This window comes from Microcebus murinus, chromosome 5, assembly GCF_040939455.1.
Source record: "Microcebus murinus isolate Inina chromosome 5, M.murinus_Inina_mat1.0, whole genome shotgun sequence".
NCBI lineage: Eukaryota > Metazoa > Chordata > Mammalia > Primates > Cheirogaleidae > Microcebus > Microcebus murinus.
This window is the reverse complement of record NC_134108.1, coordinates 70186413-70206108: the sequence shown is the minus strand read 5'-3', so window position 1 is coordinate 70206108 and position 19696 is coordinate 70186413. Positions and strand designations below refer to the sequence as shown.

The 19696-nt window shown below is 37.0% G+C and overlaps 1 protein-coding gene across 2 annotated transcripts in view; it reads right to left on the bottom strand.

The window, feature by feature from the left end:
- The window catches only part of CEP162 (centrosomal protein 162), an 89183-nt gene extending 70714 nt beyond the window's left edge, over positions 1-18469 (bottom strand). The window contains exons 1-3 of one of the 2 annotated variants that reach the window (XM_012769161.3): positions 18239-18469; positions 17007-17122; positions 11955-12069 (exon numbers count right to left, since the gene is read on the bottom strand). In XM_012769161.3, the coding sequence (XP_012624615.1) occupies positions 11955-12069; positions 17007-17063 (172 nt within the window). In that variant the 5' untranslated portion in view covers positions 17064-17122; positions 18239-18469. Of the gene's footprint in view, positions 1-11954; positions 12070-17006; positions 17123-17904; positions 18218-18238 lie in introns of those variants that run through there. The other variant, XM_012769162.3, reaches the window with a different exon arrangement.
- Between the last annotated feature and the right edge of the window lie 1227 nt (positions 18470-19696).

Below are 19696 nucleotides of genomic sequence, written 5' to 3'. Positions count from 1 at the left end.
ATTTAACCAAAGAGGTAAAAGACCTCTACAGGGAGAACTATGAAACACTGAGGAAGGAAATAGCAGAGGATGTAAACAGATGGAAATCCATACCATGCTCGTGGATCGGCAGACTCAATATCATCAAAATGTCTATACTACCCAAACTGATCTACAGATTCAATGCAATACCTATTAAAATCCCATCAGCATTCTTCACAGATATAGAAAAAATAATTTTACGCTTCGTATGGAACCAAAGAAGACCCCGAATATCAAGAGCAATTCTAGGCAACAAAAACAAAATGGGAGGCATTAATATGCCAGATATCAAACTATACTACAAAGCTGTAGTAATTAAAACAATATGGTATTGGCACAAAAACAGGAATATTGACCAGTGGAACAGATGTGAGAATCCTGATATAAAACCATCCTCATATAACCATCTAATCTTTGACAAAGCAGACAAAAACATACGCTGGGGAAAAGAATCTCTCTTCAATAAATGGTGCTGGGAAAACTGGATAGCCACCTGTAGAAGGCTAAAACAGGACCCACACCTTTCACCTCTCACAAAAACCAACTCACGCTGGATAACAGACTTAAACCTAAGATATGAAACTATTAGAACTCTAGAGGAAAAAGTTGGAAACACTCTCCTAGACATCGGCCTGGGCAAAGAGTTTATGAAGAAGTCCCCAAAGGCAATCACAGCAGCAACAAAAATAAATAAATGGGACATGATGAAACTACAAAGCTTCTGCACAGCCAAAGAAATAGTCATGAAAGTAAACAGACAACCTACAGAATGGGAGAAAATTTTTGCATCCTATGCATCCGATAAGGGACTGATAACTAGAATATACTTAGAACTCACGAAAATTAGGAAGAAAAAATCAAATAACCCCATTAAAAAGTGGGCAAAAGACTTGAACAGAAATTTTTCTAAAGAAGACAGAAGAATGGCCAACAAACATATGAAGAAATGCTCAACATCTCTAATCATCAGGGAAATGCAAATCAAAACCACAATGAGATATCACTTAACCCCAGTGAGAATGGCCTTTATCAAAAAATCTCCAAACAATAAATGCTGGCGTGGTTGCGGAGAGAGAGGAACACTCCTACACTGCTGGTGGGACTGCAAACTAGTTCAACCTCTGTGGAAAGCAATATGGAGATACCTTAAAGCGATACAACTGAATCTACCATTTGATCCAGCAATCCCATTGCTGGGCATCTACCCAAATGATCCAGTGACACTCTACAAAAAAGACACCTGCACTCGAATGTTTATAGCAGCACAATTCATAATTGCAAGGCTGTGGAAACAGCCCAAGTGCCCATCAATCCAAGAATGGATTAATAAAATGTGGTATATGTATACCATGGAGTACTATTCAGCTCTAAGAAACAATGGTGATATAACACATCTTATATTTTCCTGGTTAGAGCTGGAACCCATACTACTAAGTGAAGTATCCCAAGAATGGAAAAACAAGCACCAGATTATTCTCCAGAAAACTGGTATTAACTGAGTAGCACCTAAGTGGACACATAGGTACTACAGTAATAGGGTATTGGGCAGGTGGGAGGGGGGAGGGGGGAGGGGGGTGGGTATATATATACATAATGAGTGAGATGTGCACCATCTGGGGGATGGTCATGATGGAGACTCAGACTTTTGGGGGGAGGGGGGGAAATGGGGCATTTATTGAAACCTTAAAATCTGTACCCCCATAATATGCCAAAATAAAAAAAAAATTAAAAAACAAACAAACAAACAAACAAAAAAAATGACTATAACAACTTTCTGAGAGATAGTATAAAAAGATGGATGGAAACAACAAAATGTTAAAAAGCGGGGGGAATTTGTTAGATTTCTCTTTGCTTGTTTATTTGTTTGTAAGCAGAGTTATCACATGTTTAAAATAATTACTTATAAAATGTTTCTTGCAAGCCTCATGGTAACCTTAAATCAAAAAAACCTACAACAGATACACAAAAAATAAAAAGAAATTCAAACACATTACCAGAGAAAATCACTTTTAACAAAGGAAGATAGGAAGGAAGAGAGGACCACAAAACAACCAGAAATCAAATAATGACATGGCAGTAGTTAAGTCCTTATCTATCAATAATAACAGTGAATGTGAATGGACTAAACTTTCCAAGCAAAAGACAGAGAGTGGCTGAATGGATAAAAAAAAACAAGAGCCAACTATACATTGTCTGCAAGAAATCCACTTCACCTATAAAGACACACATAGACTGAAAATAAACGGATGGAAAAAGATATTCCATGCAAATGGAAACCAAAAAAGAGCAGGAGTAGCAATACTTCTATCAGATAAAATAGATTTCAAGACAAAAACCATAAAAAGAGACAAAGAAGGTTATTATATAATGATGAATTATAATTCAGCAAAAAGAGATAATAATTCTAAATATATATGTACCCAACCCTGGAGTACCCAGATATATACAACAAATATTATCAGAGCTAAAGAGAAAGATAGACCCCAATACAATAATCATTGGAACCACTTTCAGCATTGGACAGATCATCCAGACAGAAAATCAACGAAGAAACACTGGACTTAATCTGCACTACAAACCAAATGGACCTAAGAGATACTTACAGAACATTTCATCCAACAGCTGCAGAACTCACATTCTTCTCTTTAGCTCATGGATCATTCTCAAGCATAGAGCATATGCTAGGCCATAAAACAAGCCTTAGTAAAAGCAGTAATAAGAAGAAAGTTTATAGTAATAAATGCCTATATCAAAAAAAAAAAAAAGAAAAGCTTCAAATAAACAACCTAACGACACATCTCAAAGAACTAGAAAAACAAGAGCAAACCAAACCCCAAATTAGTATAAGAAAATAATAGGAGCAGAGATAAATGAAATTGAAACAAAAAACCTCACAAAAGAGCACAAAATGAAAAGTTGGTTTTTTGAAAAGATAAAATTGACAACTTTAGCCAGACTAAGAAGAGAGAAGATTCAAATAAATAAAATCAGAGATGAAAAAGGAGACATTACAACTGATGGTGCAGAGATCCAAAGGATCATTAGAGACTACTATGACAAATTATATGCCAATAAATTAGAAAACCTAGGGAAATAGATAAATTCCTAGACACACACAACCTACCAAGATTGAACCAGGAAGAAATCCAAAACCTGAATAAACCAATAACAAGTAACAAGATAGAAGCAGCAATAAAAAGTCTCCCATCAAAGAAAAGCCCAAGACCTGATGGCTTCACTACTGAATTCTACCAAGCATTCAAAGATCTAATATCGATGCTACTTAAACTATTCCAAAAAATCGAGAAGGAGGGAATACACCCAAACTTCTTCTATGAGGCCTGTGTCACCCTGATACCAAAACCAGACAAAGACCCAACAAAAAAAAGAAAACTATAGGTCAGTATCTCTGATAAACATAGATGCAAAAATTCTCAACAAAATACTAGAAAACTGAATTCGACAACACATTTAAAAGATTATCCAAAATGGTAATGTGGGATTCATCCCAGGGATGCACTGTATATAAATCATTGGTTGGTTATATACATTGATGGTTCAATGTATATAAATCAATCAGTATGACACATCATTACAAAAGAATGAAGGACGAAAACCTATGATCATCTCAACTGATGCTGAAAAAGCATTCAATAAAATTCATTAACATTCCATGATAAAAACTTGCAAAAAAAAAAAAAAAAGAAAATGGGTATAGAAAGAACATACCTCAACATGATAAAAGCCATATATGACAGACCCACAGCTAGTATCATACTAAATGGGGAAAAACTGAAAGCCTTTTCTCTAACATATGGAACAAGATAAGGATGTTCATTTTCACCACTGTTACTCAACATAGTACTGGAAATTCTAAGTAAAGCAATCAGACAAGAGAAATAAATAAATGGCAACCAAACTGGAAAGGAAAAAGTCAAATTATCCTTCTTTGCAGACAATATGATCTCATACCTAGAGAAACCTAAAGATTCCACACACACCAAAAAGCCTATTAGAACTGATAAACGAATTCAGTAAGGCTGCAGAATACAAAATCAACATACAAAAATCAGTAGCATTTCTATATGCCAAGAGTAAATGATCTGAAAAATAAATCCAGAAAGTAATCCCATTTCAATGGCTATAAATAACATAAAATACCTGGGAATAAACTTAACCAAAGAAGTGAAAGATTTCCATAAAGAAAACTATAAAAATACTGATGAAAGAAACTGAAGAGGACACACAAAAATGGAAAGATATTCTATGCTCATAGATTGGAAGATCAAATATTATTAAAATGTCCATACCACCCAAAGCAATCTACAGATTCAATGTAATCCCCATCAAAATATCAATGATGTTCTTCACAGAAATAGAAAAATTAATCCTACAATTTATACAGAACCACAAAAGACCCAGAAGAGCCAAAGCCATCTTAAGCAAAAAGAACAAAACTGGAGGAATCACATAACCTGATTTCAAGTTTTACGACAAGTCTGTGGTAACCAAAACAGCTTGAACAGATACATAGACCAAAGGAACAGAATAAAGAACCCAGAAATAAATCCACACATCTATAATGAATTTATCTTTGACAAAGGTGACAAGAACACCTTGGGGGCAGGGAAATGGACAGTCTTTTCAATAAATGGTTCTGGGAAAAATGGATATCCATATGCAGAAGAATGAAACTAGACCCTTATCTCTTGCCATATACAAAAATCAAACGATAACAGGTTAAAGACTTAAACCTAAGACCTGAAACTGTGAAAACTACTAAAAGACAACACTGGGGAATCCTTTAGGACATTGGTCTGCACAACTTCTTGACTAATACCCCCAAAGCACAAAACCACCCCTCTTCCCGGCATCCTCTCATCTTGGACCAGTGGCTAGCAAATCTGGCCCACTACCTGTGTTCTTGTACAGATTCCAAACGAAAAATGTTTTTTAATAATTTTTAACCATTTTAAATGGTTGGAAAAAATCGAAAGGATAGTATTTCATGACATAAAAAAATTATATGAAGCCATAAAAACAAATGAAATCCTGTTATTTGCAACAACATCTGTGGAGCTGGAGAACATTATATTAAGTGGAATTAGCCAAGCACAGAAAGACAAATCTTGCATGTTCTCACTCATATGTGGGAGCTAAATGCTAAAAAATATTGATTCATGGAAACAGATAGTGGTGGTTACCAGAGACTAGGAATGGTAGCAGGGAGGGAGAAGTAAAGTGGAGATGGTTAATGGGTACAAAAATATAGTTATTAATAGACAGAATGAACAATATCTGATAGCACACCAAAGTGACTATAATCAACATAAGTTAGGGTATACTTTAAAATAACTAAGAGTAGAACTGGAATGTTCCTAACGCAAAGAAAAGTTAAATGCCTGAGTTGGATACCCCAAATACCCTGATTGGATTAATTCACATTGTATGCCTGTATCAAAATATTACATGTAACCTATAAAGATATACAATTATTATGTACCCATAATAATTTAAAAAATTGTATCTCAGGACTTAAAAACTTAAACATGGTAAAATAAAGAGATTCTTTGAAATCATAAGAAAAATCTTCTGCCTTATTCCCTCTGTTCTTTACTTAGGGTGCTTTTGTTGCCTAAATCTTAACCCTCACAGAAATAGACTGTGGATGGCAAGAACCAGTATAATAAAACACAAAGAGGAAAAACTAGGTACAATTAAAAACAATAACAGGGGTTAAATAAGATCCTTTGTTCATATAAATATCATTTCAAGAAAATAGATGGAAATATTAAAAGATCTTTCAAAGTCACTATTTTTAAAACACTGGAATCAGTAGCTCTCTGAAGAAGGGCTTCTCACACTGATATATGTGTATTGTTGGGGGAGGGGAAGCTATCATAATCTCTCATTGTATTTTTGAATTTGAAATTTTCACTAAGGCTAATATATATTAAACATATTAAAAGTGTTTTATGACTGATTAGGTATTAAATGACATTAAGGAATTATTATTGATATATTTCTTAGATAGTATTATTATAGTTATATTTTTTAAAGTCCTTATTTTAAGAGACACTTTGAAGTATCTGCAGATAGAAGTGATACACTGTTGGGGATTTCTTTTCAGTATAATCCAGTGTGTGTGGGGGGTGGAGAATAAGACGGGATATAGAAGAAACATGATTGGCCATGAGTTAACTGTTGTAGCTAGGCAAAGGATACACAGGGGTACATTCTATTTCTTTCTGCATATGTCTGAAATGTTTTATAATAAAAAGTTTAAAAAATGTTCCATGAATCCTGGGAAAGTATAATTTATGTTTATATTGCAAAGGTTTTGAATACTATCTATTTTATTCAAACTTTTTGACAAACTATGTGCCTAGAACAGTGTTAGTGCTGGCCATAATGAAGGCCCTTACCATCGTGAGGGTTAAATTCTAATAGAAGAAGCAATCAATGACAAATATTTACTGGTGCCTACCATATGCCAGGCATTGTTAGCATAAATGGTAGACATCTGTCTAGCATAAATGCTGACATTTATCAGTGACTTCAAAAAGGACAAAAATTCCTGCCCTTGTGAACCTTACATTCATGTGGATAGAAACAGGCAGTAAGTAAAATAAGTAAGAAGATTACAATTAAATAGTACATTAGAAAATGTGCCTAGAAGAAAAATAAAACAAGAAAGAAGAATAGGGAATGCAGAAGTGGAGAGCATTGGAACTTTAAACAGGACAGTCAGGAATGCCTTCACTGAGAAGTTAATACTTGAGCTATGATTTATTTGATGGAGGTGAGGGACCAATCCATGTGGATACTTGCAGGATGAATGTTTAAGGAAGAAGAAATAAGTGTAAAGCCTCTAGGCCAAGAAAATGCCAGGCATCTATAAAAAGTCAGCATGCCAGTGTAGTTATATTGGCATGAGCAAGGGAAAGGTTGTACAAGTTGAGAGATCAGAGAAGTCAGAGTGCAGGGCTAGAGTGGGGTAGTGGCTTGTAGGTCATTGGCTTTTATGATGAGTGAAATAATAAGATATTAGAGGGAGTATGTGGCTATGATGTGGAAGTCAACAAGATCTTTGGTGTAAAGAAGTTCAAGGAACTCAAAAGTCAGGTTACTAAAGGGATTAGCTATATGGTTAATGAAGTCACCAAGAATTAGAAGAAATGGAGACTGCCAGTGAAACAGGAGATAAAATCTTTTCAGTAATGAGGAGGAATAGCCAGGAGATCATAGATAATTTCAAGAAAGAGAGGTGATCTGATGACATAGATCATAAGAAGATCTAATGGAGAAAGGTCTGGAAGCAGCAATGAAAAGCAGTCTACCTCTTTTCCAAGTCTAATAGAACAAGAGATGTGGGAAAGAAAACAGTAATCACTAGCGATTACTAGAGAAGCAGCAGTGTCCACAGAGGCGCACTAAATGTGAATTACAACTCTTAGTGCTTTGAAGGAAATATATGAGATATTAATTGTGGGGTAGGGCATGCCAAGCCTGGTAAATCCAAGCATATATCTGTAAGGAAGTCACACTTGTGCTAAGATGTGAAAGAAGAGTAGAAAAAAAAAATTAGGTTATGAAATATGAAATGTCTGATTTCCTTAAGTACTAAGTTTGACAGTTTATATCTGACATTTCACTTTGACACTGTTTTATTTTTACCGTGAAGGTACATCCTCAGTCTTTAAAAGGCACGTTTTGGCTTGTGATTATCTTTCACGTTTTTTTACAGCAATTTTTGTGAAACCATGGATAAGTCAAAAATGTGTGTTATTTTCGAATATGAGTTCCATCGTGGAACCAATGCAGCACAGACAGCTCAAAATATCAATGAAGCATTTGAGAAGAAAGTAGCTAATGAATGCACAGTACATTGATGGTTTGAGAAGTTCTGTTCTGATGATGTTAATCTTGAAAATGAGCCACATGGGTGATCTGAGACCAAGGTAGATGATGATGAGCTGAAAGCCGTAGTGGAAGTGAATCCATCTCAACCTACACAAGAATTAGCAGCAAGGTTTGATGTTACTGTTTCAACAATACTGAAGCATTTGAAATAGGCAAGGTAAAGAAGCTGGATAGATGGGTTTCACAAGAATTAAATAAGTATCAGGCTGGGCGCGGTGGCTCACGCTTGTAATCCTAGCACTCTGGGAGGCCGAGGCGGGCGGATTGCTCAAGGTCAGGAGTTCAAAACCAGCCTGAGCGAGACCCCGTCTCCACTATAAAAAAAATAGAAAGAAACTAATTGGCCAACTAATATATATATATATAAAAATTAGCCGGGCATGGTGGCTCGTGCCTGTAGTCCCAGCTACTTGGGAGGCTGAGACAGGAGGATCGCTTGAGCCCAGGAGTTTGAGGTTGCTGTGAGCTAGGCTGACGCCACGGCACTCACTCTAGCCTAGGCAAGAAAGCTAGACTCTGTCTCAAAAAAAAAAAAAAAAAAAAAAGTATCAAAAGAGAAATCATCTCGAAGCTTGCCTTTACTTTCATGACATAAAGGTGAACCATTTCTACACTGTATTGTGACATGTGATGAAAAGTGGATTCTTTTTTGGTAATCACAAGCGTTCCACATAATGGCTGGATAAAGATGAAGTGCTAAAACACAGTCCAAAACTGAATATTCATCAAAAAAAGCTAACTGTGTCTATTTGGTGGTCTAGCACAGGTATTATCCACTACAGTTTTATGAAAACTGGTCAATCGATTACAGCAGATGTCTACAGCAACCCACTGGACAAAATTATGAGGATGCTTGTGATTAAGCAGCCGAGATTGGTCCACTGACAGGCCAATTGTCTTATGAGACAACGCTCAACCACATGTTGCACAAACAACTCTGCTCAAACTACAGAAGCTGGACTTGGAAACTCTATCATCCACCATTTTCACCAGACCTTGTACCAACTGACTACCACTTCTGCCAGGCTTTGGACCACTTCTTGCAAAGAAACGTTCAATTCTCAATAAAGTGTAGAAAACGCATTTCATGATTTCATTGCCACTCGCTATCCAGACATTTTTGCTGCTGGCATAAACACGCTACCATTACAATGGCAAAACCATGTCAACAGTTTAGGTGCATACTTTGATTAATTGTACTGCTTCTTGTTTGAGACATCCTAAACTACACTGTTGATTCAAAATTGGACATTTCATATTTAATGACCTACTAGGTGAACTGGGAGGGAGGAATTGCCAGGGAGACAACTACAAAGGCTGGACAATGGGAAGGGCAGGCCACATTTGAGGGCACAAAAGGCCAGTGAGGCTGTACCCTGAGAGTAGGGGTCAGTCTGGGAGGAAATAATCCTAGAGCAGGAAGTCAATGTTCTGACCGAGCTGTCCTCACAGGCCGGGGGTAGGGTTTTGCTCTTTATTCCAAGAGCACTAGAAAACACTGGAAAAGGTATACAATATCAAAATTCTTTTACTCTTACCTATTTGTTGTAAAAACTGATACATGGAAAAGGTAAGTAATTATAATGTGTGATATAAATATTAAGATTAGAAAAGATATTAATTTTGGCTAGAAGGAAGCCTTTTTAAGAAGTCATAAATTCTGACTTCAATTTTCTAATTAGTGTCCTCTTGGAAAGAGTTCAGAATCAAGTTATTTTATGGCTTTGTGTGAATTATGGTTCTATTGCATCAAATACTAACTTCCACACAGCTTGCAGAAAATCAAGGCATATATCCATAGATAATTCAAATGAAAAAGTGCATGCCAAGGGTAGGGTTCTATTGTGGCAACTTGTCCAGGGTCTCACCCTGGCTCCACAGCTGGACTCAGGGATGTGACTCAAAACAACCAAGCTTGCAAGCAACTAATGTAACAGAAACCAAGATCCAGTTTAGTTATTTATAATGAAGAGTATACCCGGCAAGGCAATGAAATAGTTTCACTCTCTAAGCAGAACATTTTATCCTTATGCCAACTGGGAAAAAAAAGCAATTGTGATGTAGAAGTTGCTCAACATTAATGTTTGATGGTATGTATTTAAGAATGGTAATGCATTCCTCTCTTCAAGAGAGGTGTTCAATTCTCCCTGAGAAGCTTCTACACTCAATAACAGGAAATCATATCCTGTCTTTATACACTAGTGCCTACTATTCAGAATATAATATGAACTCAATATACATTTGTGATTGAACCAGGGACCAGGTTGTCCCCTGGGGCAGAGAAACCCTCCTGTGTTTAAGTGTACATTGTCAAAATTTGCTTCTTAACTATCCTTCTTTGCTTATTTTAACAAAATATTTTTGATTGATACATTCTTTTAAAAAACATTAATACCTTTAGTCAGGTTACATGCAAGTATATTTGGTATGGGAGCTATTCTTTCCCTTTAGGGTGAGTTTGTATATTTCTGTTCTGATTCATTATCTTCTAGAAAAAAAGATTTAATGTTAATGAAGTCCCAAATCTTTGTCAACAATTCTAATAGTATGTCATCCTATAATACCCTTTCCAAGTACCAAAAGGGGAGAATATTCTAAAAAAGAACTCTTCACATGTAAACTTTTGCCTTGTTGCATGGTTTGGGAAATTATGAAAAAAATGGCACAGAATTTTTCAATAAGGCATTTTCTTAACATACAGTATGAAGAAGAACAGAGAAATGACTGTCAAATCTACTGCAACATTCATTTATTAAACACATTTATCATTTAGTGTTGAGGGACAGGGAATACAAGAAAAAACAAGTGCTTCCTACCCTCACTCCCCAACTTTAGGAGTAGTCCTATAGGTTACAACCATCAAAACAATGTATAAGTGCTATTATGGTGCTATGACATCAAAACAAAGAAGATAATTGTGATAAGGGACCTTATCACTAGTAGAGAACTTGTAGAGAACTAGTGAAGGACTGCAAAAAGTGGTTATGTCAAGCACTATTGGACAAGAAGACTGAGAAGAAAAGCATTCTAATGGCAAGGAAGCATGAACTAATGCACAGAGGCATGGAGGCCAATGGTGTTTCCAGGAGATAAAGAATAATTAAGTGTGGCTGGAGCACATGAAGCTAGAAGGGAGGGTTCCAGTCAGATTATGTAAAGCCTTAACTGTCACACTGAAGAATTCAGGCTCAATTTCATGGAGAAAACAAAAGCCATGGGTAAATTTTTCCCCTAGTGAAAATAGCTAGAAATTATATCAGTTTACAAAATTGAGTTTAATACGGATCCACAAATAGCAAGAATGTAGGAACTTAAATAGAAATAGTCTGGGTTCTTTATGGATTATAGCAGTATCATATATAGTAAATATATAATATATAGTAAATATATAATATATATCATAAAAGATAGATACTATATAGAATATATAATATGCATATATATTCTATATAGTAAGTACAGCCAGTGTAAAAAAACACTCAAGAAAGTAAATTTGCATTTATAAAGATGTGACTAGGAATAGTTCTAGAAAAGGTATAAATGTGTGTCAGAAAGGTTCGATAATGAGTTCTTTACCATTGAGGCAGTAAATTATTTTTTTCTACTACTGTTATTAACAAACTGTAATAGCAATATCTACAGATTTGTTAAAATCTTCCCAATACAATGACATTAATATACTGCCACAATATTTTATTAAATCACTTTAATTCAATTTATCATTAAACATGGTGACAATATATAAATATGCCTGAATTACTCAAGCGCCTTAATTTGAGTAAATATAAATTATCTCAATGTGAAATAACTTAAAAATGCAAAACTACAGATTCTCACATAATAAATTTAAACACAGGTTATATGAAAATCAAATCAAATATCAGAAACCCAAACTATTAATATTATTTTCTTTATATATTCATAGTACAGTAACAAAAAATCCAGATTTAAAAGTCTTGACTGACCCCTTGTGGTCAAATAATTTGAAACTAAAAGTCAGCAATATTTACCACCATCTTCAAAATCATCTTCTGTTATCCACCAAGGCACTGTATCTTTCTTCTTCATTTCTTTTTTAGGTTGTCTAGGTGTTATATTTGAATTTTCAAAGGAATCATCTGAAAGCTGAATCAGATGCAAGTTATTGAATTTTAAAATACGTTGTGAATTCGAGAAACCCAGATTTATCACTAAAAATGTTTCTATTAGTTCTCTCACAGTTCAACTAACACATAGACAAACAATATGCTTAACAATAATGTATAATTTCCTATTTGTCAATGTATGTTACCAAAATAAACTTAAAAAACAAGCATACACCTCTGAGCACCAATTTTATACTTAAGTAAACTAGGAGAATAACAACAAAGAAATAAAGAAAACTGATCAAGAAACTTGTTCAGTAAAGAAAAAAGAAGGATATAATCCTATTTTCAAGACACTCTCTAGTGTCTAAGAATAAACCATGGCTGAGCAAAATTATATAGCATCACTCTAGAAGAACACAGAATTCCAAGACAAGGAAGAACTGAGTTTCAGGGGGTAGAAAAGATGATAGAGTTGACCAGAGAAATCAGCATTCTGTTACAGTGATTAATAAACTTTTATTTGCCCTTTTTAACTCTTCTAATCCAAATTTAATGATAATTCTAAATTACCTAATCTACCCACAATATCCTCACTCTTAGCTAATTAACTTGGTCTCCTTGTTCACTGAGAAAATAAAGACCTTCGATCAAACACCACCATCCTCTTTCCCCTCACCACACCACAAAACTTACCTGTTAAGGCACTTTCTTTTTCTTTCTCTCTCAGAAGAGACCATTCTTTCCTCTACTCCAACCTACAGAAAGGTCATTTTCCATCTCCCCAGGTTCTCCCTTCCCTGTTTATCCCATTTTATTTCTGTATTTTCTCTCTCTCCTCTCTTCCCTTCTCTTAGATTATAAATGCACTTTAGCACTCAGCACTGTACCATCCAGTGCCTAGCACAGCACCTGGCACAACTGTGGAAGTAAAGAATGAAAAGTCAGCTCTACTTTGGAATAAAACAAAGCAAAATAAAACAACAAAAAAATATTCCTTATTCCTATCTCCCTTTTACTCTACCCATTACTTTTCCTTTATATACCAACTTCTTGAGTTCACCGTTCAACCCTTAAAATCTGGTTCCCATCCAAAACAGTGCTTCTCCAGGCACCATAGGCTTCCTAAATGCCACAAATAAAGTACCACTGTCAGTTATCCTCCCTGACACATCATGGAATTTGATACTGGTGACCAGCTCTCACTTCTTGAGACTCTCTACCCCTAACTTTAGCAGCATCACTTTCTCCAAGTTAGCCTTGGCCAAGCTCTGTGGCCACTCCCACCCATCTATGTTAATAACTTTTGGCTTTTTGTCCATTTCTTTACATAAGACTTCTCTGGGACTATGCTCTTGATCCTTTTCAATTTCATTCTATATATTTATCTGGGGCAGAAACCAAGATTTATTACTTTCCTGGATCTACACTCAGATTATCTCACTTAATCTTTGAATAATCCTGCAGAGATTTACTGATGAGAAAACTGAAACCCTGAGAGATTAAACAGCTTGCCCAAGTTGCTACTGTTAGTAAGTGTGGGATTTAAACTTGGGTGTCTGTCTAAACCCATCCACTTTCCACTATGCTATGTAGCCCCCCAACTAGAATACTATTATCTGTGTGACCTTTTAAACTTCCAAGATGACAACACACACACACACATTTCCACCTGCCAAACAAAAACCCTCTACTTCAATGACTTGTAAGAGTGTCAATTTTAAAATGTTCAAAAGAACTCATTGTCTTCACTGACAACCAGGTAGCAAGAGGGAAGGAGTGGAGAAAAAATATTCTTTATTCCATCCAAGTTTCTGAAATTAGTCACATCACTTTCCACTTAGTCTTGGAACTTTACTATCACCTTGAAATGTTCCATTTCTCTCTCCTCCCCACATGTTCTCAGTTTATTTATTTGTAACACAGGCATAGTACCACTGACCTTGCAAAGCTATGGCAAAGAGCAGAAAAAGAAATGAAGAATACCCACTCTACTGTCTAACACATAGTAGGTGTTCTCACTTTCAACAACCTTCCACAGTGCTATTCAGATTACTGTCATTAAAAGCAGAACAAATCAAAAAAGCCAGTTCTCAGATAATAACAGTGTTGGAAATTGGAACCCTAATAAACTAACCGCACTGCTTGCGGGAATATAAAATGTCAAAGACACTTTAGAAAATAGTCTGGTAGTTCCTTAAAGGGTAAACAGAGTTACCATATGACCCAGCAATTACACTCCTAGGCCTATACACAAGAGAAATGAGAACACACATCCACACAAAAACTCTTACATGATTTTCATAGCGGCATTATTCATAATTGCTAAAAAGTGAAAGGAACCCAAATGTTCATCAACTGATAAGTGGAAAAACAAAATGTGGTATATCTATACAATTAAATATTATTCAACTATAAAAAGAAATGAAGTATTACTACATGCTACAACAGAGACGAGCCTTGAAAACATTATCCTAAGAAGCCAGATCCAAAAGGCGCATACTATACAATTCCAATTCTATGAAATGTCTATAACAGGCAAATCTTTAGAGACAGAAGTAGATTACTGGTTGCCTAAGGCTGGGGAAGGGAGGAAAAGGAGATGGGGGTAATTGCTAACAGATAAGGGGTTTCTTTCTGGGGTGATAAAAATATTCTAAAATTGACTGTGGTGATGGTTACATTATCTCTAAAACTACAAGGTACAACTCTATATTGTACACTTCAAATGGTGAATTATATGGTGTGTGAATTTTATCTCAATAAAGCTATATATATTTAAAAAGTTGGTCCCACCACTCTCCTAAACACAAAGACATGTAAACTACATCTTTGAACAAACTGTTTGAATGATAATTCATCAAAATGACCAAAGAAGTTACTATGACTCTAAATCATGATTTTCATTGTTAAGAATGAAACACGGCTTTACCCGAATCTCTATCTTGAGATAAGAGCTTTTATAAGTTGAGGATGGACATGAAGGGAAGGAGAAAGGGAGACAGGGAGGGATGGGCAGGGGAGGGAGAGTGTAGGGGTGTGTGTGTTGGGGGTGGTAAATGAGGGGTAGAAAAAACATTTTCCAAAAGGCCTGTACTGCCATCTATTTTTCACAACAAACATACTTCCTATAAGTTTAATTTTCAAATGCGTCTGTATTTGAAATAAAAAACTTAACCTTCAAATGGGAAGTGAGACTCATTCTGAGTTCCTATTACATCCTGGCAATTGGTAGATGCTTTTTTATTTTTTTATTTATTTTTTTTTTTTTGAGACAAGAGTCTCACTTTCTTGCCTAGGCTAGAGTGAGTGCCGTGGCGTCAGCTTAGCTCACAGCAACCTCAAACTCCTGGGCTCAAGCAATCCTCCTGCCTCAGCCTCCCGAGTAGCTGGGACTACAGGCATGCGCCACCATGCTCGGCTGATTTTTATATTATATATATTAGTTGGCCAATTAATTTCTTTCTATTTTTATGGTAGAGACGGGGTCTCGCTCAGGCTGGTTTTGAACTCCTGACCTTGAGCAATCCGCCCGCCTCGGCCTCCCAGAGTGCTAGGATTACAGGCGTGAGCCACCGCGCCCGGCCTAGATGCTTTTTTAAATCCTTAAAACAATCCTATAAAGTAGGTGTTACTTTTCCTATTAAATGATGAAACTGAGGGTTTTTTCCTACTACACTAAAGTCCCTTTTACGAATAAGAATGTTAGTATAATAGTTTAAAATGTGATTCTCTTGAATGCTCTATAAGCATCCTTTATGTAAATATAGTCATGAGTCACTTAATGATGGGGATATGTTCTGAGAAATGCCTTCTCAGACAATTTCACTGTTGTGAGAACATCAGAGTGTATTTATATAAACCAAGTTGGTACAGCCTCCAACTACACACCTAGGCTATATGGTATAGCCTATTGATCCTCGATGACAAACCCCTACAGCATGTTACTGTATTGAATACTGTAGGCAACTGTAACACAATGGCAAGTATTTGTGTATCTAAACACATAAAAGGTATGGTATGGTAAACATGGTACAAAAGATTTTTTAAAAAGGTACACCTACATAGGGCAGACCCATTATAATCCTATGTGACCACTGTTGTATATGTGGTCCATCATTGATAAAAACGACTTTATGTGGTGCACAGCTAACTATACATAGAATGTGGTGTAACCATTTAATTTGTTCATTCAGCATATATTTATTAAGCATCTATTAGGTACTGCAGATACAGCAATAAACATCCACAGCCATTGGGACACAGACCATATGCATCCTTATAATGGGAAGCAGAAAATAGACCTACAGGAAAAAGTAATGAATATGTTAGTGCCATAACAAGAATTAAATATATGGTATACTGATAAGTGACTTGGTGGTTACTCTTTACTGGATAAACAGAAAAGACCTCTCTGAAGTTGTGATATGTAAGATAGGATCTGCACCAGCCAGGTGAATAAGGGAACAGCATTACTGGCAGAGGGAACAGCCAGTGCAAAGCCCCTAAGGTAAAAGAGCTTAAAATGCCTGGGGGAGAAAAAAAACCACTGTAGCATAAATAAAATGGATAAGGGGGAAGAGTGATATAAAGTCAGTGAGGTATACATGAGCAAAATCATGAAAGGCTTTATTAACCATGGTAAGGAACTTGGATTTTATTCTACATGTGATGGGAGACCTATTGAATTTTGCACTGGGGAGGAACACAGTCAGACTTATGTAACAGGTAAGTGTGGTGAGAGAAATGCTGGGACATTAGTTGGGAAACGTTGTAGTAGCCCAGAAGACCTGGTAGTATTGAACTAGCAGGTAGTAGAAAAAAGAGAGAAAGCTAGAGGGGATGCAGGTATAAACTGGTGGCAGTGCTGACCCAGTGTGGTGATGGATTAACTTTATCTTTGAAGTGAAAGAGAGAATTAAAGGATGAGGTTTTTGAGACAAATTAACAACACCACTTTTAAAAACACAAACTTACCTCTTTTATAAACTGTTCAAACTCTTCATCCATCTCTTTTTTGGAAAAGCGGGCCATAATCAATAATTTTCACTTTCCAAAGTTAACATGCTAAAGTATTTACAACATTGGCAACACTAAATGACAAGAGATATAAAAATATCTTTTGAGGAAATTCATCACATCATGAAACAAGCAAACTTTAAACATTTCTGTTATGATTTAGTATATATGCACAATTATAAACCAGTAAACTAGTCAAGAGATTCTTAAATCATTAAGAAAACTGACTTGGAAAAGCATCTTTGAGAGTCTGCCTTGTATTCAGGGTCCAGAATCACATTTTCATCTGTTCATATCCAATTTTTAAAGGGTGGTCTCTACAATATTTCCTAAACCTGTATTTGTGTGTTTGTATGCTACTTAATACTTCTCAAACACACACCAGGTCCTCCCAGAGAATCTTAAAAATTATAAATTAGCAAATCCAAAGGACCGTTTCTTTCTTGCAAAGCACAAAGTGTGTGCTGCCTTATCATTCAGCCTGTTATTTTACCAATCCATATTAATAGTTTTGTTAAGACAGTTTCCATACATTGCGTTGCTTCCAAACATACACAAATAGTATTTATTAAGATTCAGAATACTTAAAATAAAAAATACTTAGTTAACAGAGTATACAGATCAGCACTAATTAAGTTTCTTTTGAAGCGGGGGGAGCCAACAAAAAGCATGCACTTAACATCTTAAGTGGTATCCAGTGATTTGCAACGAAACCTCTCCTCTATTCCCTTAATGAACCCAACCTTAGGTCTGCAGCAGCTTCTAGACTTTTAACCCCTTAGAGGCAGCTAAACCCCAACTTTCTTTTGCAAAGGTGGGAGTGGGGGTGGGGTGGGGTTGGAGACTGGGACAATACCTTCCCCGAATAACAGCTCCTCCCCTCATTAGCACTTTCGATCAGTTCAGGGTGGGTGCGGTTAAGGTCCTCAGATAATAACACTGTTGGCAAAGATATGGAGAAATTGGCCCGAAGGTCTTGGTCAGAGGCAGACTCCACTAAAAGGTCCTCGGCCTGGCGGCGCCCGGCCCCGGGAAGCGCGCGTTCGGGGACTGGCGGGAAGACAGACACATTTGCAGTGGAGTCTGGACGTAGACATATACCCCGAAAACCAAAGCCGTCGGATTGGATCAGAGGCACGGCCTTGGCCATGGTGATATGCGTAGGAAGCAAAGGACCAGTTCGGACCTACCTCTGCCTCTGAATTCCGCGCTTTCCCGGAAGGTCTGTGCGGCCCGCCAGTTGCCAGGGGAACAGGCTGCAGCCTCCGGAGTCACATGATCCAGGACGGTCACGTGGCTCGTGGGCCAACAGGGCCGCCATTAGTTTCCCAATCCCTTTACAAGGTTGGAACAACCAGGGCTCAGGTGGATATTGTGGTGGATAAGAGCATTGCTGCTGCACTGTTACGCCCTCTGGCTTTCTCTGCGCTGCTTAGAAAAGTGGGCTACAGCGAATCGGTTGCTGGAGAACCCGTAGGGAGGCGTCATGGGGGTTGTACGCCCCGCCCACGGCTTCCGGGAAATGTAGTTTAGCTCCTCTAGTCCTTGCATTTCTGTAGTCCACCTCGCTTCTTACCGCCTTCCCGGCTATTGTTATTTGAGCGCTCTGCTTTTCAAGCGGAAGCTTTGAAGAAATTGAATTCATTGGATTTCCTTCAGGTGCAAAGAGCCCTCTGTGGGTGTTGAGAGAGAAGCACAAACCTTTGAGAAAGAACTTTGTTGTCAGGATAACGACTCTGTTCCACCACCTAGTGGACGAGGAATTGAAAATACACAAACACCAAGATTCTTTTGTTTGTTTGTTTGTTTAGAGCCAGGGTTTGCCCAAACTAGAGGGCATGGTGTCATCGTAGCTCACTGCAACTTTGAACTCCTGGATTCAAGCAATCCTCCTGCTTCAGCCTCCCTAAGCTGGGAGTACAGGCACGCACCACCACGCTGGACTAATTTTTAGGATTTTTTTTTTTTTTAGAGGTGGTGTCTTGCTATATTGCTCCAGCTGAGCTTGAACTCCTGTACTCAAGTGATCTTCCTGCCTGGGCCTCCCAAAGTGGTAGGGTTACAGGTGAGCCACCTGGCCCAGCCCAAGATTCCTATGAAAGATATCGCTTCTCATCTTGGAACATCTTTGTGGTTTCTCGCTACCCCTACTTTTCAAAACCGCATTCTGTTAGTGGCATTTTACTACTTTCTTGGATTTTGTTTTCTGTTTCTTCTTCCTTTCTTCCTTCCACCTACTCTTCTTCTTTCTTCTTTCTCACAACATGAGCTGGAATTTCAGAGGACAGATTTAGGACAGTGAAAGTAAAATCTGCAACAGTTGAAGGGTTTGTTTCTGGTAGACATAGTTCAGGACCTTATTTCCAGCCTGAACATTTCATTTGACAAGTGTTTATTGCGATCCAAATGTGTACAGGACAGGAGCTGTGCCCCACAGTACAAATATGAATAATAACACATATTACCGTGGCACTTAGTGTACCATGAACCAAGAAAGTTTGGGAGCCTTTCCACTTGAGCCACAATTTGTAAAGTCAAAGTCTTGCTCAGTATACAGTTAACCCTTTAAATTCATAGTCACCAACTTAGACTGGGCATTCAACACTTGCAATCTTACTTGCTTCTCTAGTAAATTCTACTCTTATGCT